Raw genomic sequence first — 26,029 nt, 5'->3', positions numbered from 1 at the left:
TCAGGCCAATCTCTGCAAGTTCCTGGCCTGTAGCGGGTCTTCGCGCTGCACGGTGAACCGGTGGAGCGGCGAGGCCGAGTGCCTCTGCGACCCCGGATACATGACCCAAGACGGTCTGCCCTGTCGGAGCGTCTGCATCCTGGAACCCCAATACTGTGTGTTATTACAGATCTTACCCGTTCTCCACCCAGCACGAGGTGGTTTCCGGCTATAGATCACCCCCATTGCGCCGTAGACATCAATTAGACGCCTAGCTTCATCTAATTCCAGTGGAAATTGAGCCTGGCTAAGCCATCGCTCATGCTCCCAGGGAATCACCGGTTAAGTGCAGACCACATTAAGATCAACTCATTAAAACAAAATTCAATGTTTCCATCATTGTGTTAACTACCCAAACGTTTATAACAGTCACCGGAAATAGGTTGAAATTGTGGCCATTAAACCCGTCGAGTCATAGTCTTTGATTAAACATTTACTTTTTGAAGCAATGTCTTTTCCACCAAGAAACACTCAGTCAATCGTTTTCCATTTCCTGCCTATCCTCTGTCTCTCTATCTATCTGTCTGTCTGTTTGTCCAACAATCTGTCTGTCCATCAAACCATGTATCTATCCATCTGTCTGTCTGTTAAACAATCTATCCATCTATCTATCCGTCTGTTTATCTGCCAAACCACGTATCCAACTGTCTGTCCGTCTGTTTGTCTGTCTGTCTGTCTGTGTCTTTCTGTCCTCCAACCATCTCTCTGTATTGGTCTGTCTGTCCAACCATTTATCAATCTATCCATTCATTCATCCGTCCCTCCATCCATCCATCCATCCATCAATCCATCCATCCATCCATCTATCCATCCATCCATCCGTCCAGGCTCCACAGTACCTGCATACTGCTCCATGTCCAGGTATGACCTCACACATCCCTCCTCCGGGGCAGTATTGGGGTTCCAGGATGCAGACGCTCCGACAGGGCAGACCGTCTTGGGTCATGTATCCGGGGTCGCAGAGGCACTCGGCCTCGCCGCTCCACCGGTTCACCGTGCAGCGCGAAGACCCGCTACAGGCCAGGAACTTGCAGCGATCGGCCTGATCGGCTGTGAAGGGGGAGGGCAAGGGTGACACCACCCACATTAGTATTCGCAAAATGTTTACTCCCCCCCCCAACTACCCCTCAAGTATTTGATTTCAATGAGATCCTCAAGCTCCTGTCTGCATTGAAATGTATTATTTAGCCCCTGGCGTTGATGGCTTCCGAGACTAAATATTATACTAAATTACTCAGGGTTTTTTATGGCATTACAGGTGAAATGTGGCCCACGTGGCTAGAGCAAGTAAGGTCAAAAGATCTGTCGGTTTGTCTGCCTGTCTGTCATTTAAATGCAGAGTGCTACAATCTATAATCCAGTAAATATCACAGCAAATTCATACTATATCTGTGTGTGTGTGTGTGTGTGTGTGTGTGTGTGTGTGTGTGTGTGTGTGTGTGTGTGTGTCTGTGTCTGTGTCTGTGTGTCTGTGTGTGTGTGTGTGTGTGTGTGTGTGTGTGTGTCTGTGTGTCTGTGTGTCTGTGTCTGTGTGTTTGTGTGTGTGTGTGTGTGTGTGTGTGTGTGTGTGTACTACTTGGCTCTCAGTTGTTTGTGTGTTTAAGTAAATGTGCGGGAAACTAAATTTGCGTTTCAGACAAATTAAGCATGTGAACAGATTAAATGAATAAATGGTTCCAGCGTATCGGACTGTACCGGGCTCCACGTCCAGGGAGCGGCTGTCGATCTGGATGTGAAGGCGCTGGGCGGCCGTTGTGCAGAACTCCGCCAGCACAGAGTGCACCGCCTCTGTGATGTTGTATGGCACAGACCTGGTGAACTTCATCTTGCTGTTCACGACCACGCTGCCCTTCCGGAAGTTGAGGATCTCCAGCTTCTTGAAGCCCGTCAGGTTGGACTGCAGGTAGGGCAAGAGCTGGAGGGAGGAGACTGCGAATTAGAACGGTGTTATAACATGATTATAACAGTGTCAAAAGCAAAGTGGAGACTCCGACAGTGTTGTCACAGTGTTATTACAGATCTTACCCGTTCTCCACCCAGCACGAGGTGGTTTCCGGCTATAGATCACCCCCATTGCGCCGTAGACATCAATTAGACGCCTAGCTTCATCTAATTCCAGTGGAAATTGAGCCTGGCTAAGCCATCGCTCATGCTCCCAGGGAATCACCGGTTAAGTGCAGACCACATTAAGATCAACTCATTAAAACAAAATTCAATGTTTCCATCATTGTGTTAACTACCCAAACGTTTATAACAATCACCGGAAATAGGTTGAAATTGCGGCCATTAAACCCGTCGAGTCATAGTCTTTGATTAAACATTTACTTTTTGAAGCAATGTCTTTTCCACTAAGAAACACTCAGTCAGTGGTTTTCCATTTCCTGCCGGCTCATGAGCACCTCAGCTGTAGGGAGCGGAGAGGCTTGAACCTCCTGTTCCCTCTGACTGCTTCACCTTCTCCTCCACAGTCGTTAGTCTCTCTGAAATCCATTTATTGATTCTTTAAAGAAAATATGGCCATTGCTTCCCTCCAGAGGGGACTACAATAAAAATGAACCACAGGACAGCTCTTCTGGAGCTGGAGGGATAATTCCAGCACATAGCAGAGCTTGGATACACAGGGATTTGAGCCTTCAACCTGCAATCGATTAATTTGCTAAAGTGTCCTGCACTGAGTGTACTGCACACAATATTGGCACAAATAGATAAACCTCAAATATTTGATGACATTTTACATTGTATTATGTTTTTATTTTGACAAATTTAACAATCAAATAATGTTCTATCTTCTTTCTTCTCCTTTCGGCTGCTCCCGTTAAGGGTCGCCACAGCAGATCATCTGCCTCCAATATCTTCTGTTCTGTGCATCTTCCTCTCTTACACCAACCGCCTGCATGTCCTCTCTCACCACATCCATAAACCTTCTCTTTGGCCTTCCTCTTTTCCTCTTGTCTGGCAGCTCCATCCTAAGCATCCTTCTCCCAATGTAACTCTCATCTCTCCTACACACGTGTCCAAACCATCTCAATCTCACTTCTCTCACTTTTCCACCAAACTGTCCAACCTGAGCTGTCCCTCTAATGTACTCATTCTTAATCCTGTCCATCCGTCACTCCCAATGAAAATCTCAACATCCTCAACTCTGCCACCTCCAGTTCAGCCACCTCCTTTTTGTCAGTGCCACCGCCTCTAAACCTTACAACATAGCTTGTCTCACTACCGTCCCCTTCCCTCTTGCTGGAACCCTTCTATCACAGATCACTCCAGACACTCCTCTCCACCCATTCCACCCTGCCTGTACTCTCTTCTTCACAACTCTCCTACACTCTCCTCTGCTTTGGATGGTCCACCCCAAGTACTTGAACTCATCTGCCTTCTCCACCTCCACTCCTTGCATTCTCAGTTTTTCGCCGCCTTTCCTCCTATTCAGGCACACGTATTCTGTTCTACTCCTGCTGACTTTCATTCCTCTTCTCTCTAATGCATGCCTCCACTTCTCCAGGCTCTCCTCAAGCTGCTCCCTACTCTCGCTACAGATCACAATGTCATCCGTGAACATCATAGTCCACGGAGACTCCTGCTTGATTTCATCTGTTAACCTGTCCATCACCATTGCAAGCAAGAAAGGGCTCAGAGCTGATCCTTGATGCAATCCTACCTCCACTTTGAATGCCTTCGTCACACCTACTGCACACCTTACTACTGTCTGACTGCCCTCATACATATCCTGTACCACTCTTACGTACTTCTCTGCCACCCCCGACTTCCTCATGCAATACCTCACTTCCTCTCTTGGCACCCTATCATATGCTTTCTCTAAATCCACAAAGACGCAGTGCAACTCCCTCTGGTCTTCCCTGTACTTTTCCATCAGCATTCTCAAAGCAAACATTGCTACCCTTTCACATAGCTTCATGCTGTGGCTGATCAACTTTATTCCCCTGTAATTACTACAGCTCTGTACGTCTCCCTTATTCTTAAAGATGGGTACCAGTACACTTATTCTCCACTTCTCCGGCATCCTTTCCCTTTCCAGGATGGTGTTAAACAGTCTTGTTAGGAACGCCACTACTATCTCACGTAAGCAATTCCATGCTTTCCCAGGTATGTCATCTGGGCCAACTGCCTTTCCACTCTTAATCTTCCTTAATGCTGTTCTCACCTCATCCTTGCTAATTTGCTGCACTTCTTGATCCACTATCCCCACATCATGCACTCTTCTCTCCCTCTCATTTTCTTCATTCATCCACTCCTCAAAGTACTCCTTCCACCTTCTCAACACACTCTCCTCACTAGACAGCACATTCCCGTCATTATCCTTCATCACCCTAACCTGCTGTACATCCTTCCCAGCATCCTGCCAATCGGGACAAGTCCTTTTCTCCTTCCTTACTGTCCAACCTCTTATACAACTCTTCGTATGCCTTTTTCTTTGCCACTTCTCTCTTCACCTTGCGCCGCATCAGCTTGTACTCCTGTCTACCTTCTTGGCCGTCTCCCTCACCACTTCTTCCCAGTCATCTGGTTCATTCCCACCTATTGCCTGCCTAACCTCTTCTCTAAATTGCATGCAACACTCCTCCTTTTTCAACTTCCACTAATTTATTTTTGGCTCTTCTTTCACTTTCTTCCTCTTCTTGGTCTCCAGAGTCAACCTACAGACCACCATCCAACGCTGCCTAGCAACACACTGCCCTACCCCCACTTTGCAGTCACTAATCCCTTTCAAATGGCACCTCCTGCATAAGATGTAGTCCACCTGTGTGCACCTTCCTCCACTCTTGAAAGTCACCCTGTATTCCTCCCTCTTCTTGAAATACGTATTCACAACAGCCACTTCCATCCTTTGGGGAAATCCACCACCATCTGTCCTTCCACATTCCTCTCCTTGACACCATACCTACCCATCACCTTCTCTTCACATACGGCTTCGCCAACATGCCCATTGAGATCTGCTCCAACAACCACTCTCTCTCCCTTGGGGACGCTCTCCACCAGTACATCCAACTCATTAAAGAATTCTTCTTTCTCTTCCATCTCACACCTAACTTGGGGAGCATATGCACTGACCACATTCATTGTCACCCCATCAATTTCCAGCTTCATGCTCATCACTCTGTCCAACACTCTCGTCACCTCCAAAACACACAAGATTATCCCTACCCCATTTCTCCTGCCATCCACTCCAATGTAGAACAGTTTGTACCCGGCTCCGATACTCCTGGTCTTACTACCCTTCCACCTGGTCTCTTGTACAAATTGTACATCTACATTCCTTCCCTTGATCATGTCAGCCAGCTCCCGCTCTTTACCCTTCATAGTGTCAACGTTCAAAGTGCCTACTCTCAACTCTACTCTCCTATCCTTCTTCCTCTCCTGCTGTCTCCAGACACGCCTTCCCCCTCTTCTTCTTCTGCGGCCAACAGTAGCACAGTTTCCACTGGCACCCTGTTGGCTAACGGCACCAGTGGCGGATGTTGTTAACCCGGGCCTCAACTGATCCGGTATGGACATCAGATTTGTTGTTTGCATGTTTGATTTGGCATGGTTTTTACGCTGGATGCCCTCCCTGATGCAACGCTTTCTATTCATCCGGGCTTGAGACCGGCACTGATGATACACTGGCTTGTGCACCCCCAGTAATCGAATTATGGTCTATATTATATCTAAATATTCTGTCATCTATTCTCTCACCAATTCACTGTTTAGGTAGAGTAGAGGGAGGTAGAGTGGAGCTGGAGTAGATGGAGATGTGATTTATATATATATATATATATATATATATATATATGTATATGTATATGTATATATATATATATATATATATATATATATATATATATATGTGTGTGTGTGTGTGTGTGTGTGTGTGTGTGTGTGTATATGTATATATATATATGTGTGTATGTGTATATATATGTATAGAGTATATATATAACACATATATATATATTTAGTAATATATATATACAATATATATATATGTATATATATATACATATATATATATATGTGTGTGTGTATATATATATATATACTGTGTATATATATATTGTTCTTCAGTCTGCATATACCCAGTTCTAAATCCCCTTTGATGTGCATCATTCAGGAGCTTTCTTCAACAGCCAAATCCTGAGAGACAGTCCAAGTACATGTTCCCTAAAAACAGCCTCTAAAGAGATGATCTTCACATAAACACTGGAAAATGTTGTCGTTGTCTCACCCTATAATCTGTTGGTCAGTATAGATTGATTGCTCTTCTGTGGATAATGATAATTCCATAATAATCATGACTCCCTGAAGTCAAGCTGTACAAGTTAATAAACAGTTTTCAAACACCACCGGCCCATTTTTGGGTCAAAGCTCAACAACCTCAAACTTGTTAACATGATTGGTTAATGTTCTTTACCATATGAACATGCCATGCTGTAGGTGAGACCATCTTTGAAAGCTACTCCCATTACCAACTGAAAAAGTTCTGTTTCTGATTAAAACTCCTTTCAACAAAAGGACATTGTTTTGTTCAGATGATCGAATTTCATCTAATTTTCATAACTCAATGATTACGAGAAGCGGTTGGAGGAAGATCTAAATCATATTGCGGACCTTAATCTGACCAGTGCGATAGATCCAAGACAGCAGAGCTGTCAACTGATCACCACCTGGTGGTGAGTTGGATCAGATGGCTGGGGAGGCTGCCAGACAGACCTGGTATACCAAACGTGTAGTGCGGGTTAACTGGGAACGCCTGGTGGATGCTCCTGTCCGCGAGGTCTCCATTCCCACCTCCGGAAGAATTTTTCGTACATCCCGGGGGAGGTTGGGGACATGGAATCCGAGTGGTAGCAGCTGTGGTCGGAAGGCAGTTGGTGCCTGTCATGGCGGTAACCCAAGAACCTGTTGGTCGACAACAGCGGTGAAGGAAGCTGTCAAGCTGAAGAAGAAGGCCATTCGGGCTTGGCTGGCCCAGGGGTCTCCCGAGGCAGCAGACAGGTACCAGCAGGCTAGAAGTGCTGCGGCTTCGGGTGTCACTGAAGCAAAAACCCGGGTATGGGAGGAGTTCGGGGAGGCTATGGAGAAGGACTTTCGGTTGGCTTAAAGGAAGTTCTGGCAAACTGTTCGGCAACCCAGAAAGGGAAAGCAGGGCTTGGCTCAGGTTGTGTTCGGTTGGGGAGAACTGCTGACCCGGACTGGGGATATGGTCGGGCAGTGGAAAGAGCACTTTGAGGAACTCCTGACCCGACCAATACATCCTCAGGGGAAGAGGCAGAGTCTGAAGAATCGGGGAAAGTCTTGTCCATATGCATGGCAGAGGTCTCTGAGGCAGTTAAAAAGCTCCTCAGGGGCAAGGCACCGGGGATGGATGAGATTTGCCCTGAGATGCTGAAGGCTCTGGACATTTGTTGGGCTGTCTTGGTTGACACACCTCTTTAGTGTTGCGTGTGGGTGGTGGTTCCCATTTTTAAAAAGGGGGACCGGAGGGTGTGCTCCAATTATATTATATCACACTACTCAGCCTCCCCGGGAAAGTTTACTCCAGGCTGCTGGAAAGGAGGCTCCAGCAGATTGTCGAACCTCAGATTCAGGAGGAGCAATGCGGATTCTGTCCTGGACGTGGAACAGTGGACCAGCTCTTTACCCTTGCAGGGTTCCTGGGGGGGTCGTGGGAGTTTGCCCATCCAGTCTACATGTGTTTTGTGGACCTGGAGAAGGCTTTCAACCGTGTCCCTCGGGGGATCCTGGATGGGGTACTGAGGGAGTATGGGGTACCGGGGCCGTGGAACGAGCTATCCAGGCCTTGTACAACCCAAGTTAGAGCTCTGTTTGTTTTCTCGGCACAAAGTCAAACACGTTCTCAGTGGGTTTTGGATTCCACCAATGTTGCCCCTTGTCCCTGATTCTGTTTGTGATATTCATGGACAGGATCTCAAGGCGCAGCCGAGGTGATGAGAGTGTCCGGTTTGAGAACCTCAGAATTGTATCTCTGCTTTTTGCAGAGGATGTGGTTTTGTTGGCTCCATTAGACCGTGACCTCCAGCATGCACTGGGGCGGTTTGCAGCTGAGTGTGAAGCGGTCCGGACGAGAGTCAGCACCTCCAAGTCTGAGGACATGGTTCTTTGCCGGAAAACGGTGGATTGCTCCCTCCGGGTCGGGAGCAAGTTGCTGCTCCAAGTGAAAGAGTTCAAGTATCTCGGGATCTTGGTCATGAGTGAGGGGAAAATGGAGCGTGGGATGGACAGGCGGGTCGGTGCGGCGTCAGCAGTGATGCGGGCGTTGTACCGGAGTGGTGAAGAGGGAGCTGAGCCGGAAGGCAAAGCTCTCACTTTACCAGTCCATCTACGTCCCAACCCTCACCAATGGTCATGAGCTTTGGGTAGTGACCGAAAGAACGAGATCGCGAATACAAGCGACCGAAATGAGTTTCCTCCGTAGGGTGGCTAGGCTCAGCCTTAGAGAAAGGGTGAGGAGCGCGGACATCCAGAGGGAGCTTGGAGTAGAGCCGCTGCTCCTTCGCGTCGAAAGGAGCCAGTTGAGGTGGTTCGGGCATCTGATCAGGATGCCTCCTGGGCGCCTTCCTTTGGAGGTTTTACGGGCACGTCCAACTGGTAGGAGACCACGGGGTAGACCCAGAACACGCTGGAGGGATTACGTATACCAGCTTGCCTGGGAAGGCCTCGGGGTCCCCCAGGAGGAACTGGAAAATGTTGCTCAGCCTGCTGCCACCGCGACCCGGCCCCGGATAAGCGGAGAAAAATGGATGGATGGATGGATGGAATACATGAATTGGAGGAGCCGCAGCCTACGAGGTCACTTCCCTACTTAGTCGCTCCCATGCATTACCCATAACTCTGCAGCAATTAAATATTGCTGACTTGGAAACAAGGGGGCAGTGCATTGCACTGCTGCCTCACAGCAAGAAGGTCCTGGGTTCAATTCCTGCGCCTGGGGCACTGTTGGCACCGTGCTCTGTTATCTCCCAAATAGGAGTCTTTCCTCCAGGTTGGGGGTTGGGCGTGGGGTTAACAACCTCACCCCATAAAAAAAAGCATGTTATGGAAACTACGAGAAGGCGCCCTTCTGGTAAAATGGTGGGGACTCGTTGCTCAATGTTCCAGAAGGAACAGGAGGAACTGAACTGACTGAACTGGAAACAAGACATGACAGAGACTAACCTTTCCACAAATGACCCATGGTTGTTACTAAAAGTCATTACACACATTTTATGCTTCATGCCTCATTTCACTCTGATCTAATGGTCTAATTTCCACTACCATTGGAATACGAAAGATAATTATCCTGCAAATAAAATATTAATGCCAATATTTTGGTTTATGTATTATGGTATCATCTAGATACATTTGAATGCATTTCATTGCATTATGTCCTCTACCATTATGCCTTTTATCCTAGTCTAATTTGTCAGCCCTGTTTTTCTACTCACCACATCCATCAAGGTGCTCTCCAGCGACATGTACTCTGGTGACGTCTTGTTGAAAAGGTTGTCCGAGAACTTCATGTTGGTGACCCGGAGGCTGAAGAACACCACCAGCTCCCGGCCGGGGCTGGCTGCGGTGGTGGAGGGCGTGGTCCGGTACCTCACCGGGGGCGGCGCCGTGGCATCGTCCAAGACTTTCGTCTCCTTGTCCTCACCCGGCAAGGAGAAGCCACTGCCTTCACTCAGCAGGTCCGCTGCTTCCTCGCCAACCATGTCCGCACGGTCAAGCTCCCCCGCAAGGTCTTTCACGGCCTCGTCCACGGTGTCTCCCTTCCCGGCGCTCGGGCCAGTTTGTCTCTCGCCCTGTCGCTCCGCTGGTACCATGTCTTCATCAATGATGACCACAGCTGGTTCCACTGGACCTGCAGCCTTATCCACCTCATGCTCCTGATCCGAAGTATTTAGGGATTGCTCCCCCACCTCAAACAGTCTGGAGTCGGTCGCCGGGGCTGGTGAAGGGGCCTCAGACTCAGTGGCAGAAGTTGCTGGAGGTGTTGGGGTGGAGTCTGAGGAGACGGGCTCTTCTGTCACATGGATGTCTTCTTCTTCTTCTGGGAATGAGATACTTTCTTTCATCTCTTCAGGCAAGTCGTCCTTGACTTCATTGCTTTCTGGGGTGCCCTGGGATGCTGGAACTTTGAAATACAGAGCAGGAGACTCAATTGATTTCCCACACAAGAAAGATTTTGAAAGATTGATTTTGATTTGAAAGATTATTGGATGTCTCTTCCAACAAACTAATACATTATACATTCATAGTGTGTTCATTTCATAAATTGGAACCCCCACTTTGTCATTGTAGCAATATCCAAGATCATTTCTGAGGATCTTTAAGTAAACCTTTTACACCAAGTCAATCTGCAATTTTGATGAATCACGTATCACAGAATTGATATCCCCACCACTAAGCAAGTAATGAGGTGTCAGAAGTTTTGCGTTTATTGCATTTCATAAAATTAATGACAGATAACATTTTTCATCAGCCACCCACCCCTAAAGATAGAACAACAATATCTCAGAGGAGTGAACATGCAATCATTATCTGTAATGTCAGTGTACAACTCAACTGATGGTTAATTGCTTTTTATCACATTTACATTTTGGCCGTTTAGCTAATGATACTGAGCAAATTGACTTCAGTGTAAGGACAAAAAGGAGACTTTAAGCAATCGACATACTTGAGCTCATCCCATTACTCGTTGGTCCATCAATTTCAATGATTTCCTATTCTTGGTTACTGAACTGGTCTGTTGACTTCTCACCTGTTTCAGTCTGGAGCTCCCCTAGTGCACCTGTGCTATTGGCACCCTGGTCAAGGAAGAAGTCATCAACGATGGGGTAGTTACTATCCTCAGAGACCTGAATGTCTGTTGGCATGATGGGTAGATTATCCTCACTCGGAGGATTCTGGTAGTCAGGTTCCTCGGGCTGAAGGAACTCCGTATCATGAACGGTTTCTTCTCCAACATAAAGATTTTCTGCAGTGTGGAAGGGGTGAAGGATTTTAATTGATCTAGCCAGTGGCTCAGTAATATCTTCTTTGGGTTCTGGTTCTAGGATCTCAACAGCCCCCTCTTCTTCTTCTGGTTCTGGTTCTGGTCCTGGCTCTGGCTCTGGCTCTAGCTGTGGTTCATAATCAACATCAACTTCCTCTTCATCATGTACTGGTGCTGGCTGTGAAACCTCAACCGCATCCCTGAGGTATAGCATTCGGTCTGGTTCTGAATCCTCAACTACCCCCTCCTCTTGTTCTGATTCTGACATCATGACTACTTCCTCTCCGTCCCTCGGTTGTGGCTCTGCCTCCAAAAGATTCACAAACTCTTCTTCCAGCATGATAGGTGTAGTCACCTCATCCCTGGGTTCCAGAACCTCAAATACACCTTCCTCTGGTTCTGCTCCTGGTTCTGGAACTGAGTCAGAAGCCATGGCCACCCCTTGTTCTGCTTCTGAATCTCTGTCTTCCTCTTCTGGCTCTGCAACTACAGCGCCCTCACCTTTTGGTTCTGGGGAATTTATTACCCTACTGTCTGGGTCCAGTTCTGAAGCTTCAACATTCTCCTCCTCATCTACTTCTTCTGCTGGCTCCTCTACTACTACTCTTTCTGTTTCCACAACCTCAATGACCTCATCACGTGGCCACAAAACCTCTTCTGATTGGGGAATGTCAACTGCTTCCTCTTGTGGTTGTGAATCCTCAGCTACCCTATCTTTCACTGACCCCACAATATCAACCCCATCTTCATCTGGATCTGAAACTTCTACTCCATCCAGTTCTGGCTCTGACCACTCCTCAGTTAACTCCTCTTGCAAAGTTGTTTCTTCTTGTTTTTCTGGTTCCTCAACCACCGCAACATCTTCTTCTTCGGGTTCGGTAACTTGGATCACATCGTCCTCTGATTCACTTAAGGTTTCTGGTTCAGAGGTTGGTTCTGGAATCTCCTTTTCTTCAGATTCTGACACAACTGCAACTGCTACTTCCTCTTGAGGTTCCGGAACTTCAGCCACCAACTGCTCCTGTTCTATTGCTGAGTCGTCTTCTGATTCTGGAGCTTTGTAAACTTCTGTTAGTGTTTCAGGAAGTTTATCTTCTTCGATTTCTTTTTGTTCCGATGGAGAAACCTCAACAACTTCACCAATTGGTTCTAAAACTTCCGCTATTTCTTCCTTATTCTCCCCTTGTGACCCGACTGTAACCACACTCTCTGATTCAGAGATGAATTCCACTTTCACCCCTGAGAACTCGCTGGGTTTCTTGGGTTCAGTGATGCCTACGTCAGCGTCTTCCTCATCTGGCAGAGCGTTGAATTCTTCATCCTCCAGAAGGCTTGCTGTCTGTTCTGTCAGCGGCTGGCCTGTAATGGCTAACAGCGTTGTGACAGCTGGTATTGTGTTGGACACTGACCCCCCGGCTGGAGCCGCGGTGAAGGCAATCTGAGTCGTGAAGGCCGGCAGGACACCATCCAAACTGGAATGGGCTTTGTTGTTGTCATCCCCTGATATTAGGTTGGGAGAGAGGTCAATATTTGCGGCATCCGTCACGAGCTCCAGAGTCACTGGGGTGGTGGGGATGTAGTCCCTGACAAGCTCACCGGTTTTCTTTGGATATATGGTTTCAATCACATGTGTAATGATTGGCATTGCCTCTTCTTTCTCTTCCTCTTCCCCTTCCTCTTCCTCCTCCTCCTCCTCCTCCTCCTTTTCCTCTTCCTCTGGCTCAGGCTCACTCACATCAAATGCCTCTGAGTCACCGGCGACTCCCTGATCTGTCCAGCTCGTCACGTCAGTGTCTGGTGCAGTGTCTCCATCTGCAGCAGCTGTGGGATCCAGGAGGGTCGTGAGGGCGTTTTCCTTCTCCACAGGGGTCAGAGGAACGACCAGGATGGGATTTTCTGCCTCCGGTTCCACAGAGGGAAGGTCAAAGTCATTGTGTGAATCCAGCTCACGAGACTATGAAGAAGAAATTACAGAATTGAGCTATTAGTGCTATTGTTAAAAGTGACACATTAAAAACTGGACTATAAACTATTAAGATTAAATTGGTTGTTAAAGTTCTTTACTTACTTCTTCAGCTGAGACAGCTGCTGTTGCAGCTGGGCTTTCTGTAAAATATAATGAATACAGTCATCCCCTCCCATATGAATCACTTAAGACTGTTCTGGTCATGTCATACAATCATGTATAAATTAAACTTTCTAAATGTATTGGCCCGACTCTACTGATAGCCACTATGACATACTTTTTTGATGTTTTTTTTTGTTTGTTTTTTACAGCAATTCATGGAAAATGTATTGTGTACCTGGTTCAAAGTTTAGTGAGTTCAGATTGATGGGCAGGGAGGCGTCTTCGCGCAAAGCTTTCGTCACTATTTCCCTCAACCTGGGGTCGCCAAACAGAGCTTCCCTGGCTCCGGCTTCGGCTCCGGCCTCCGACTCCTCGGTGACAGGGGAGCTCATGTCGAACAGCAGCAAGTACTGCACGGTGACTCCTCCAGGCCTGAACAAAGCCCCCAAAAAAGAAGAGTTTGTCTTATCTGATTACTGACCAAAATAAATTCTGACCTGCCGGAAATTCAATAAAACAAATGTGAACATTTTTATCAAATCAAACAATCCTCAGCACAAACAGTAGTCTGCTTTGTGTTTCTCCAATTGTCAGTAAATTATGTAATTAAAAACAGACTGTTCTTTGGCTATGGCCTGGGCTGGGTGATAAATGGAGACGCAGTATTGCAATGAAATCAATGCATCATAATTTTGCAGGATGTGCAATTTTTATACAGCAACAATATGACACAACAAACAAGTACTCACGAAGAGGCCTGAAATTTAAGGTAGTTTGACCTTAATATCATCAAATGAAATGGCTTTATAGTTCACTGATGAACTACAGCTGGATTCTGGAAATTTGATTATTGTGGTAAATTATTCCCTGTTACCCAGTCAGAACCATAGCCAAGAGCAAAACGAAGGTCAAAATAAAGTAGCGACCTTCTCACCTCCCTCCAAGAGAGACATGTTCCATGAAAGCTATAATAAGTGTGTCAGATATAATGTTGAATGAACAACGCAGCACGTCAGCGTGCTGTGTTTGTGACTCCGTGTAACTCACATGAAACCCAAATTGTCAACTTGTCTGCGTGGGTGTCAACAGGACGAACCCCGTATGCGTTCAATTTACACAGCAATTAAAAACACCCTTTCCTCCGGACAACAAGGACCTTGGTTTAAACAACGCCGGTAATTAATCAGGAGTCCGCACTGCACCGCACTGAGATGCATTTCGCTCAGGATGCAGGGCACGTATATCCGTCACTTTTTTCTGAAAACTAAAAGGATGCCATCAGAGAAGCGTCACGTGGCATCAATATTCAGCGGGGCCAATTGCATCAACAGAGAATAAGTTGATTTGTTCGATGTGATTCTGATAAGAATGGTAATGATGTTGAACGTTGAATATCCCTGCATTTGTGTGTGGCAGAAGCTGCCTCGCCGGAAAACCCACTCGTCCATAGCGCATCAGTGTCCGAGCGGAGTCGCTCCCGTTCTGCCCTAGAAGCCAGCCGCGGCGCATGGCTCCATAATCAGGAGACCTTCACCGCTTCTCCATCACTTCTTTGCCTCTTCTTTCCCGCTCCCACGTTCCCTCATCCTACCGCCTTGATTGCACACCTTTGCCACTTCTGGTTCTGGGTGTTTTGCTGAGCAAATCTGCTCAACCGTCCCGATTTAAACGCAATTCGGGAACCATCGGAACCTCCTCCTCTGACCCCTCCGTATAGTCTCATTTAGAGTGTTTTGAAACCATCCCTTCCCTCCCTCAGGTAGCGTCAGCTGACTGGCCAAACTCCCCTCTTTTATTTGACATTAGAAGTATCTCCCCCTCGTCTCCCCCCGGTCTGCCTCAGTGAGTGCAGCGGTCTGGCAGACAGGTCAAGGGGGTTGAGAATCCGTTACAAGATTAGAGGACAGACTCCCCCCGGGGCCCAGCCTCAGTGTTATTGGCCGTGACAGTGCTCGACACCACGAGGAAGAGAAATTAATGAGGGGAGCTGCTCCACAATTACTGTGTCTTAGCCTAGATTGTATCTCCGCTCACCTGCCTCCCCCGTGAATGAGAAAGAGCCATGAGCCTTAATAACTTTTAGATGAGTGTTTGTTCGGGGTTTCACCAACTACTGTAGCCAACTAGTCGACTACTATAACGGCTAGTCGGCGCTGTCAACTAGTCGTGGACAACATATTTTTTATCAATTTCACCAGATTCACAATAATAATTGTATTCGTAAAATAATTCATTAAAATATGTATCTACATTTATATCTTAATTCAGCTATGTTCTCCTACTTAATGAATTGTACAAAATACAGTTGCCAATAATTATGGGGTTCCGGTGTAGCCAGCAGATATCCGGGCCAAAACTTTGTCTTCCATGTTCGAGTCATTGTTTGCAGTCCGATCAGAAACTTGAGACCCATGAATGGAGTTGGAGTTGAGAGACTTGTGAAACAATCTCTTATCGATTGTTTCACAAGTGATAAGTAGTAAAATACAAAAAAATAGCGGTAGCCAATGGGTCCTGAGATTGCCTAGAACTCCTCTCTCTGTCTTTCTTACATACTAGGTAAATATCGACTAGTCGACTACTATTACAGTATGAATAACTTGGCAACAAGTGAAAATCAGTAGTTGTGAAACCCCTAGTGTGTGTGTGTGTGTGTGTGTGTGTGTGTGTGTATGTGTGTGTGTGTGTGTGTGTGTGTGTACGTGGGGATCGGCCCCATATGGCTACGTTAACCGTTAATTTGAGGACGTCTCAGCGGTTATTTTGTTCTTAATGGCCGGTCATTGTGCTCATTTTTGGTGTGTAGTATTGAGCTGTATAGGCTGCTGGGGGTAATATGAGGTAATTCATATCAACCTGGATGTTGAGCGCTGAGCTGTGAAACCGACAGGGACACACACACACACATACACACACACACACACACACACACACACACACACACACACACACACACACACACACACACACACACACACACACAGTTTATGTTTCAATTACCCGTCTGTGTCCAGGATCTCGCTTGCGTTGGGGAAAAGAAAATAATATTAGTGCTGGAAGTAATGACATGACATACACCAGGGCAATGAAATGCCAATTAATACTCCTTTTAACCTTGTGTTCTGTTCTGTCAGTGTACAGCAGTGGTTCACAATCTGTTTTTACCCTAAATCCAACCTGATTTAATCTGAGATTTTCAACTATCAGATACATCATCTTTGTGTTGAATTAGTCCTATTGTCAGGGTTTTTAGGACATACAATACATTGCAACACATAGCCATGGATTCCTTTCTCATTTATATTACTTTTTATTAAAATTTTTAATGAAAATCTAATTTTGGTTTATGTCAAACATATGGAAAACATACGCCTCCAATCGTCCCAAGACCTGGTGACCCCCACTGAGATCTCTGGTGACCCCCTGTGGGGGTCTCAGACCCCAGGTTGGGAATCCAATAGCCTAAGAGAAATGCAAGTTTATATCTTATGTAGTTTAACAGCTTGTGTGTGTTTTTCAGTCCTGATCAATGATTCTTTACTTGTTTGCATTCCTCTAATGCCTCAAACTAAACGGTTGTTTAAACAGTTTCCTTTGTGAGACACGTGGTGTCATACAGTACAGAATAAGTACAGAGGAGTCAGCGCTATGTTATCTTCTGGGGTACAGGGGAGGTAATAATTTTCCCCTCTGGAGCCCATATTGTTATTTTGGGCACAACCACATCTTCCTCCGCCACCATCGCACATAATCAAAGCGTGACACAGGTGAGGATGAGGCTCTTTTCTATTTAAATGGCTGTCAATTTCCAATGATCTCCTCATCAAATCCTAATGAAATTATCAAGGCTCAGTGAAATGCCGCGCTCTCACTGTTACCACGGCTCCAGGGATTTGATTACACACCATCATCCATCCTTCCTCACATCCATCCATCCATCCATCCATCCATCCATCCATTGGTCCAGTGGTACATCCATTAACTTATTTATTCATCCACCCTAATGTACACAGCCAATAATCCAGCAATCCAGCCATCCAGCCATTAAATTATTTATTCATCCATCCTAAAGGAGACCACCAATCATCCATCCATCCATCTTCCGATTGTCCATCATCCATCCATCACCTTATTTATTCATCAATCCTTAAGCACACAGCCAATAATTTAGCTGTGCATCCATCATCCAACCATTTATCTATCCCTCCAACCAACCATTAACCTGTTTATTCATCCACCCTTAAGCACACAGTGAAACGTCTAGCTTTCCATTAATACATGTGTATGTATATATCCATCCATCATCTACCCATCTGTCCATCCATCAATTTATCTATTCTTCCATCCATTGTCCCATTCTCATTTGTGATCATAAATCTTTTTATTTATCAGTCAGGTTTATCACAGGTATATCACCATTCCTACCTGATGCCCAAGACGTGAATGGCTTTGTATCCTGAAAGTCTATCAAACACATGTTGCATCTGTAAAAGAAAACAGTCAATGGTAATAGAGTTCCGTGTTGATTTTATTGCCTAAATATAAATAAAAACATTATATTAAACCCAAAGCATTGACATAAAAATATCGATGAATGCAATAGGAATATATTAAATATATGTAAATCTACAACACAATTGAATCAGTTGAAGATGATTTTCATGGTCCCTCTGCAAATGTAATTTTAGTTAACTCTAATCCCTTTAATTGAATCCGTTTACACGCGTCCAGGGATGCATGAATGGGAAACCCTCATTTATATCTATCTATAGGCATGTTAAGCACCTGAACGGTCTTATGACATAATCATCTTTAAAGGCCATGGCAGGGAACATCCTCAGCCCATTTGCTTGCACATGCAACTTTTTCCCAAAACCTTGAAATGCACTTCACCTCATCCCTGAAAAGCTAAACTGAAGACGTTCTATATACTCATCCCCGATGACTCCCTGTGGAGAGCTCAGCAGATGTAGTGCCTCTGCTGCCCAAGTGCACCTTGAGCATTCTGCTCCCTTTCTCTGACATGGCCCCTCAGCTTCTGGGTGTAAGCCTCTTTTCCAAATGGCCCCGGCAGGTGGCCATTTGGAAAAGAACGCTGTGTGACTCTGTTGGGAACCGTGCACAGCAGACCTGGAGAGGCGACTATATGCTGATGCTGCCCAAACAGCCGCAGCAACAAGCATATTGATAATAATGTTTACAAAAACGAAAATCGTCATCACCATCACATCTGAAGAACAGAAATACTGCTCATTAATTTGTGTCATGACGATGAAAGATAGTCTGCTTAAAGATTGCCTCATCATGGTTTCTCTCCTGCATCCTGGGTCACGTGTCATGAAGAACTCATCTTTACTTTATCAGAATGAAGGAGGGATGGATGGAACCACAGAGAAGTGGACCAGGCCAGAGGAAGGCACAGTAGGGAGGCAGCTTTGACAGGGTCTGGTTGGGTAAGTGGGTAACCTCCCCCACCTAGACCCCCCAAGGCTAAGCCAGTAAAAGGGGCTTAATTAAATGAGTGGCATAAAATGACTAGGAAGATAACAAAAAAGACTAAACTAGTTGAAAATTTCCTGCCTGCAAACACCCCTACTGCGAGCACCTCATCAGAATCACAGCAAGCACTACCATTGCATATTTTGAATACTGTCTCTTGGATCTGAACGAGCCAGCAGAACCCTCACCTGATCCTGGAGGTGGTGAGCCAGGTCTATGTACTGGGGCGAGTACGGGTCGTCCAGCAGCTCCCTGTACCCGGGGTCCACCAGGTCAATGCTGAACTCCACTACGCGCTCCACCAGACTCTCGGGCACCAGGTTGGGAAGCTCCAAGTCCTGAAGAAGAAGAAGAAGACGAAGAAGAAGAAGAAGAAGAAGAAGAAGAAGCAAATTCACGGTCATGGAAGACAGCAAACGGACTCGACACGGGCCTCAGAATCTTCCTTTCGGATGTGATATTCCATCTGTCACATACTGCTTTTAAGACGTCAACCAGTCTACCTTTGCTGTTTACGAAGCTAATAACTTTGTCGCGTTCTATTAACACAGATCTGTTAAAGACTAAAACACCACTGCATGAGGACAAAGAGGAACCCCCCCACACACATGCACAGAAAGAGAAGAAGCAGATCTGCACCCGCCTCTAAAATTAAGCATCAAAGCCCTCCTGGCCCGTGGTGAGTCTTCTTTAAGCGAATAACCATCAAAAACATAACCAGCAAAACCCTCACCGGCACAAACTAAAGAAACAATTTATTGTTCCTGGCCAGGCAATTTCAGTCCTTGTTTGATTAATGCACTGATGCTGTGTTTTGCTCTTCACAGCAGCGATTAGCTGGACAAGAAAACAGAGGTTGTGTTTTTGGAAACAACCTCGTTCCCGTTGCAGCTGACGTGCTGCGAGGGAACAGGAGCTAGCGGCGCGTGATGCTCCACCACACCATATGGTTCGGGCTGATAAAGCCCTGAGACGCCCTGGAACATCAAGGAAAAACCAGCGTGGGGCTGGACACGCGGCAAATCCCAGTGAGCGACGTGAGCTTTGAACTGGGAAAAGCTGCGAGTGAGTTAAAGGAAGCACAGCGGGGATTGTGGGAGGATCTGTGGTTAAGCGGTTAAGGAATCCCCATCTGGTATTTAAAAAAAAAAAAACAACCCAAGCAGGCTGCAATTATACAGAAGGACTTTTTAATAAAGAGGAGATTGGAAAAGGATTGGGAACACTGACCGGATTGACTTCATCAGCAATTGGTCTTTGGTTTTTAATATGTGGTAATATGATTCTTTCTGTGTAATATTGATCCGTCTGCTGTGGACAACATGATCTGTCATCCTTGAAATTGAGCCAAATAATGGAAAATTCCCTTTGTTTAGACATCGAGCAGAAAGTTGATGCCTATAATGTGTAAATTAGTTGAGTACTGTGCACCCCAAATTGTACTACAAGCCCTAACACTACAGACTAAACCTTTATTCTGTTCTGCACATGTTTAATTTCACAAAGGTACAAACACCATGTGCATTTAATGATAAACTAAAATTGGCTGGAGTTTGTCAACCCATAATTGTTTATCCAAGGGTTGTGTTATAAAAACCATGCCTCAAATGTTATACTTTTTTAAACGTTGTCTTTATTAAAAACGCTGCTGAGAACACAACGGCCCCTGGCCAATGGCGATAGCGCTGCGTGCCCTGGGAAATGGAAAATGGAGAAAAATTGTTTCCCAAAGGTGCTGGTGTTTGAATCCCCTCCACCCTGCGCCCTTCTCCATCTAATGTCCCTTGATGGTATTTAAATAGGATGGCCCACACTCATGCTTCCATTGTTTCCGGGCAGTTGCCCAAAAGCTCTTTGACAAGGGCACAGAATTCATAGAAGCCTAAAATGCAGAAAGAAAGCCGGAAAGATACTGTACATCAGGCGAGGCGGGGGATGGATCCAGAGTCGGGCTTGTGGAGCTGCTGGGAGGGCTGACCAGGATGCCGGTGAAGGGGACAAACGCTACAGCTTCTGCGACACCCATGGACGTCGCCCGGACCTCTGAACCTGAAGTGCAAGGGAATTAGAATCACTTTAAATCTGTTGTTTTGGAAAAAACCAGAAGGTCTCTGTCTCTAATCTAATGAGAACATGGCAAAACATTTTTTTTTTTTCATAATTATTTTGTAGTATGGAATGATGAAAGTTACAACCCAAGGATTCCTGTTTATCATTTGTCTTTTGTTTGTTATCTGACCTGTTGTCTCAGGGGCCTCCCGCTTTGCTGCCGTGATTGGAATCACCCTGGGAACCAGAAAACAGTAGGTTCACAATGAACAATGCCATTGTGACCAGGAAAAGACTCTTGTGACACTATAAATTGTTTAAAAAAATGGTTATAAAGGGTTATTTTATTATGGTTTGGGAAGAAGTAGCTGGCTGAGAACTGGGCACGTACACCAAAGGTCACACTTAGTTTGGGTAAAGATTGGGAGACTTTGGGTGGGGAGTGGTTGCTCAGGCGGTAGAGCTGGTGGTCTAGTGATCTAAAGGTTGCTGGTTCGATCCCAGGCTCCTCCTGCTAGCATGCTGTAGTGTCCTTGAGCAAGACACTTAACCCCTAATTGCTCCTGATGGCTGCGTCCGTCGGTGTTTGAACAATTGTAAGTCGCTTTGGATAAAAGCGTCTGCTAAATGTAATGTAAATGTAATGAGTGCTCTCAAATCACCCAAAAGATTGCATTGTGTGTTAGCCATGAGCAAATAAAAATGGCTATCTCCCTCGGCCTTTCCCTACATTGCACTGGTGCGAACGGACTTCCCAATGGGCTTTCCCAGTATGGACCTGAGGCACCAGACACCCGCGCCCCAGGTTGGCACACGATGGAAGTAAGTGTTCACTGCGGCCTCTATCCCTGGTCTTATTGAGCTAGTTCAAACCTAAAACCTGCAGCAAAACATGACAACCCATTGGACCCGCAGTATTATATTGACAAATTCAAGTGCAATTCATCGATTGTTCTTACAGAGGCACTGAGTGCATCAGAGGAAGGGAACGGTTCGATATACGCTCACAGACTGCAACACTTCTTTTCTGGTTATTGAAATATCTCAGATTTTTAATTGGAGCCATTAAGATTATGGCTCGGTAGGGTGGATGCCAGCTAATATAATTTCTCTGGGCCGTCGCCGTCTCTGTCCAACATCACCCTCTGAATTTCAATTAGACCATGTTTGTATTTCTGGTTTCACATTCTGTCTTTCAGACGGAGAGGGAGAGAGAGAGAGAGACACAAACACAGACAGACTGACAGACAGACAGACACACACAGACACACACACAGACCGTACCGTACCGTGAGGGCTGTCTTCCATCTTGCCTTCGGTTCATTCTCTGTTTGAAACACAACATTAATACTGAAATTAACAAAACAAGTACAGAAGACCTATTAGAACACAAGAATGCCCGATTCACCATGTTGTCTGCCGCAATGATTGTTGCCTTTCCTGGAGGCAAACCACAACTCACGTCTGTTCTGGTCTTTACCGCAGATGGAAAACGTTCTGTTTAGTGTTTTGCCGGGTCATTACACATAAACACATTTTTTAAGGGGGAACAAAGAGTTTCAACTCTCTTGCATGAATTTAGAAGTGAGAGGAAAGACAAATGCAGAAAGGGCGGGAGCTGGACACACGCCCTCCCCCCTCCCCCCCGGGGTGTCTCATGGAGCTGACCACTCTTCCCCAGTCACACATACTGTATGTCTGCACAAGCAGCCGACTAACGGCTCTAAATCTCACTCCAGGACTTCCTCACCTTACTGAGCAGGCTAATGTGCTCCTCTGAGGCGCTGAAGTTCTTGGCCAGGTCCGAGATGCACAGGGATTCATGCTGACATGTGCGGACCCAGTGCTGGTACTCAGCCGTGCCAGGGATCCGGTCGAAGAAGATCCGGAAGGCTTCCCACACGGCCTCCTGGCACACTGGAAGGTCCCAGCCGGTTAGCTCAGACACTGCACGCTTAACTGGGAAGTTAACTCTACGATCCACCCTCCTGAATAAGCTTGTGTTATGCATCGGTGCTGTTTCGTTTTTTTGTGTTGGTGTTGATGTTGCAAAACCAAATTTGAGTTGGAAGAGCTGCTGGGTGCTCTGTGTTTTATCGCCCTTCCTATGCAACTTTATGGGCTTGTAAAAGTGATGGATGGAAGGTTGGACGGAAGGATGGGTAAGTGGCTCCCGATGATTGGTGTGTGTGTGTGTGTGTGCATGCAAGTATTTGGTTAATGTGATTTGTGTGTATACTGTAGGTATATAACCCCTTCCCATGCGTGTTGCCGTCTACTGTTATGGGGTGGCTTGTTTTATGCTTTAAAGGTCAGAGTGATATTGTACCTTTGTCCTGGCAGTACAACTTCAGATTTTAAAACTTTAGTCCAACTTGGCAATTGTAATTCAGCATCGTAAGATATCATCTTCGATCTGTGCTGATAGACCGGCCGGTGCAGTGTGATGGAATTTCCTTTTAAATAAACTTACTCTTTACATTACATTTTGTCATTTAACAGACGCTTTTATCCAAAGCGACTTACAATTATTCAAACACCGACAGACGCAGCCATCAGGAGCAACGAGGGGTTAAGTGTCTTGCTCAAGGACACTACAGCATGCTAGCAGGAGGAGCCTGGGATCCAACCAGCAACCTTTAGATTACTAGACCACCAGCTCTACCTCCTGAGCTACCGTCCCCACTTTAGAAATTACACATAACTGCAGTAGATATTGTCTGGAATTTTGGTCATTGTAATATCACGATATAGTGAAATGTTGTTTTTAAGGACCATTACAGTAAAGTAAAGCACTTTTCTGAAATTCATAGACCTTTCCAGCTGTTCTAAACACCTCTACCTGCTTGGTCATAATATCCACATTACTAGTGTATAATTATCTTATGAAAGCACCAATAGTCATCCCCAAAATATTGTTAATATAATCAATATTGAGGTCTGCGTCAATAAATATTGTGACTTTGATTTTATCCATATCGTCCCGCCTTAAACCAAACATTCTGGGGCTTATTCACAAAAGGATTGCGCGGCTTTTGTGGCGGCTAAAATGGCACAAAAAAAACACAAAAAAGCAACTGTCTAATTCACAAAGCACCTGCAAACGCCCCTAGGGCGAGACAGGGGTACATGTCTGATCACAAAATCCCTGTTGCGCATTATCCATACCTGTTGCGTGTCTCCCTGTAAGGAAGCCCTCCCCTCCAACACCCACCCACCGACAAGGGGTGCCGGACCATTTCCATTATTTTCAGATCCCAATGTTGACAGGTATACTGCTTATTGTTGATCACGCAGCAGAGCGGATCAAAGCCCCGCTGCCTTTTCATTTTTATTTCTTTACACTGATTGCTCTCATTTACTTTGACACATGGATAACTGCGACCAGACGCTGCAAAACAAGGGCAAATTGCACTCAGCAGCAGAACTTTATGGGCACGTTCACGCTGTCATATCATTATTTAATTATTGAATCGGACCTTGAGACAGCGCAGATAGGGGGCGCAATTGATGGCGCTATTAGCAACCGCAAACCATTCATTGTGAATTTGCCCCTCTGTGGTTTAAAGCATCTATCTGGACCTAGAGTGACTCATCACAACTAGAAGACGTTTTTCTTTTAGAGATAAAATCCCTAATTTACCGACACCCTCACCCAAAAAAAGAAAAAAATCCCACTGGCCACAAATCTTTGAAAAGTAATTTTCCTATCAATACTTATTTTGGGTAAAAGACATATATTTATATTTCTTTTTAATCTTCAAATGTATAAAGTTGAGGCTCTGATCAGGCTCTAATTCAGCTGATAAGACAAGAACGCTGCTATTTATGCATTCAAAGGGAATTTCTCTTGGGCTGTTGCAGTTCAGTGGATATTAAAAAAGATCCTTTGAGAGGCTGCACTTTGATTCTTCCTTTTCCTTGTTATTTCCCTATCATGTTTTGTAAGCGGTTTCTTCATTATTCCACTGCATGCAAACACGATCAACACCGAACAACTTGGATCAGATCTCTAGCAGAGACCTTAAGTTGTTGTTGTTGTTTTTGTGTTGTTGTTGAGACCACAGGGAGAACCGTCTGAGAATGACACTCGTTCTGTGTTTGAACGTAATGAGTTGCGCGGCTGTAACATTTAAATAAATGTCACTCCATAAGCAAACATTCAACATTCATTCAACCTCCAGCCACTGCAGCAAAGCTGCTCGCAAGATAATGGAGGAATTCAGGGGGAACACTGGACAGCTACTTGATTAATGTATGAACATCTTCATTGTGTGTGTGTGTGCGTGCGTGCGTGCCTGCGTGTGTGCGTGTGTGTGTGTGTGTGTCTGTATGTGTGTGTGTGTGTGTGTGTCTTCTGAGTGAAATCCATCCCTGATAATAAAAAAAAAAAATGATAATAATAAATTAAAAATAAACTGTGGGAAAAAGGGAATAATGGAGCTGTTGAGTACCTCTGAGCTGGTAATAAGCTTGGTGGCTGGTGAGGACTTCCTGCAGGGTTTCCTGGGGGCAGATTCTGACTCCGGAGTGAAGAAAGACCGACCTCTTTGTTCGATGTCGCTCCAGTTCAGACACGGTGCTGTGGGATGCTTTGGTTTTCCTCAAAAGATCCACCAGGCGCAAAGAGCTCGCCTGCTCTCTCACATTCAAATCCCACCCGGCGCTGGCTAACCACAAAAGGCACAAAAGAAAACCATCTCAGTTAGTCGGGCGCTTCCTGAGAGACGAACCAAGGTCTGGAGCAAATGTAACTAGTTATTACTAGTTATTTATCTACATGTTTATAATTTCTAAAACCTTTATACACCGATCAGCCACAACATTAAAACCATCAATAATAACCACTAATATTGTGTAGCTCCCCCTCATTCCGCCAAAACAGCTCTGACCCTTCGAGGCATGGACACCACAAGACCTCTGAAGGTGTCCTGTGGTATCTGGCACCAGAACGTTAGCAGCAGATAGCAGATAGATGTTGTTCCAGCACATCCCAGAGATGCTCCATCGGAGCGGACCCTAACCCCGGTCATCCACATGATGTAGAACAAAACGTGATTCATCAGACCATGCCACCTTCTTCCATTGCTCGATGTTCCATTTCTGACGCTCACATGCCCTTGTAGGCACTTTCAGCGATGGACAGGGGTCAGCATGAACACTCTGACTGCTCCCATACGCAACAAGCTGCGATGCATTGTGTGTTCTGACACCTTTCTATCATAGGAGCATTAACTTTTTCACCAATTATTGCTACAGTAGTTCTTCTGTGGGATCGGAAGTCCAGGTTAGACTTTGCTCCCCATGTGCATCAATGAGCCTCAGCCGCCCACTGCATACCGAGAGCACCCATGGCGTTTTGGAGATGCTCTGACCCAGTT

The 26,029-nt window shown here is 45.8% G+C and overlaps 1 protein-coding gene across 1 annotated transcript; it reads right to left on the bottom strand.

Annotated features, from left to right (window-relative positions):
- LOC307227311 (interphotoreceptor matrix proteoglycan 1-like) lies at positions 1 to 26,001 on the bottom strand (the record flags this gene model as incomplete). Its single annotated transcript, XM_079996592.1, has 15 exons — positions 1 to 139; positions 879 to 1,089; positions 1,735 to 1,954; positions 9,483 to 10,171; positions 10,799 to 11,014; positions 12,239 to 12,635; positions 12,768 to 12,928; positions 13,336 to 13,532; positions 17,526 to 17,584; positions 18,788 to 18,937; positions 19,475 to 19,576; positions 20,518 to 20,648; positions 22,383 to 22,565; positions 25,103 to 25,318; positions 25,989 to 26,001. The coding sequence occupies 15 exons, from the start codon at positions 25,999 to 26,001 to the stop codon at positions 1 to 3; spliced, it is 3,084 nt and encodes a 1,027-aa protein (XP_079852718.1).
- Between the last annotated feature and the right edge of the window lie 28 nt (positions 26,002 to 26,029).

Source organism: Zeus faber (genome assembly GCF_960531495.2).
Source record: "Zeus faber genome assembly, chromosome: 2".
NCBI classification, from domain to species: Eukaryota; Metazoa; Chordata; class Actinopteri; order Zeiformes; family Zeidae; genus Zeus; species Zeus faber.
This window is presented reverse-complemented; position numbering and strand designations above follow the sequence as displayed.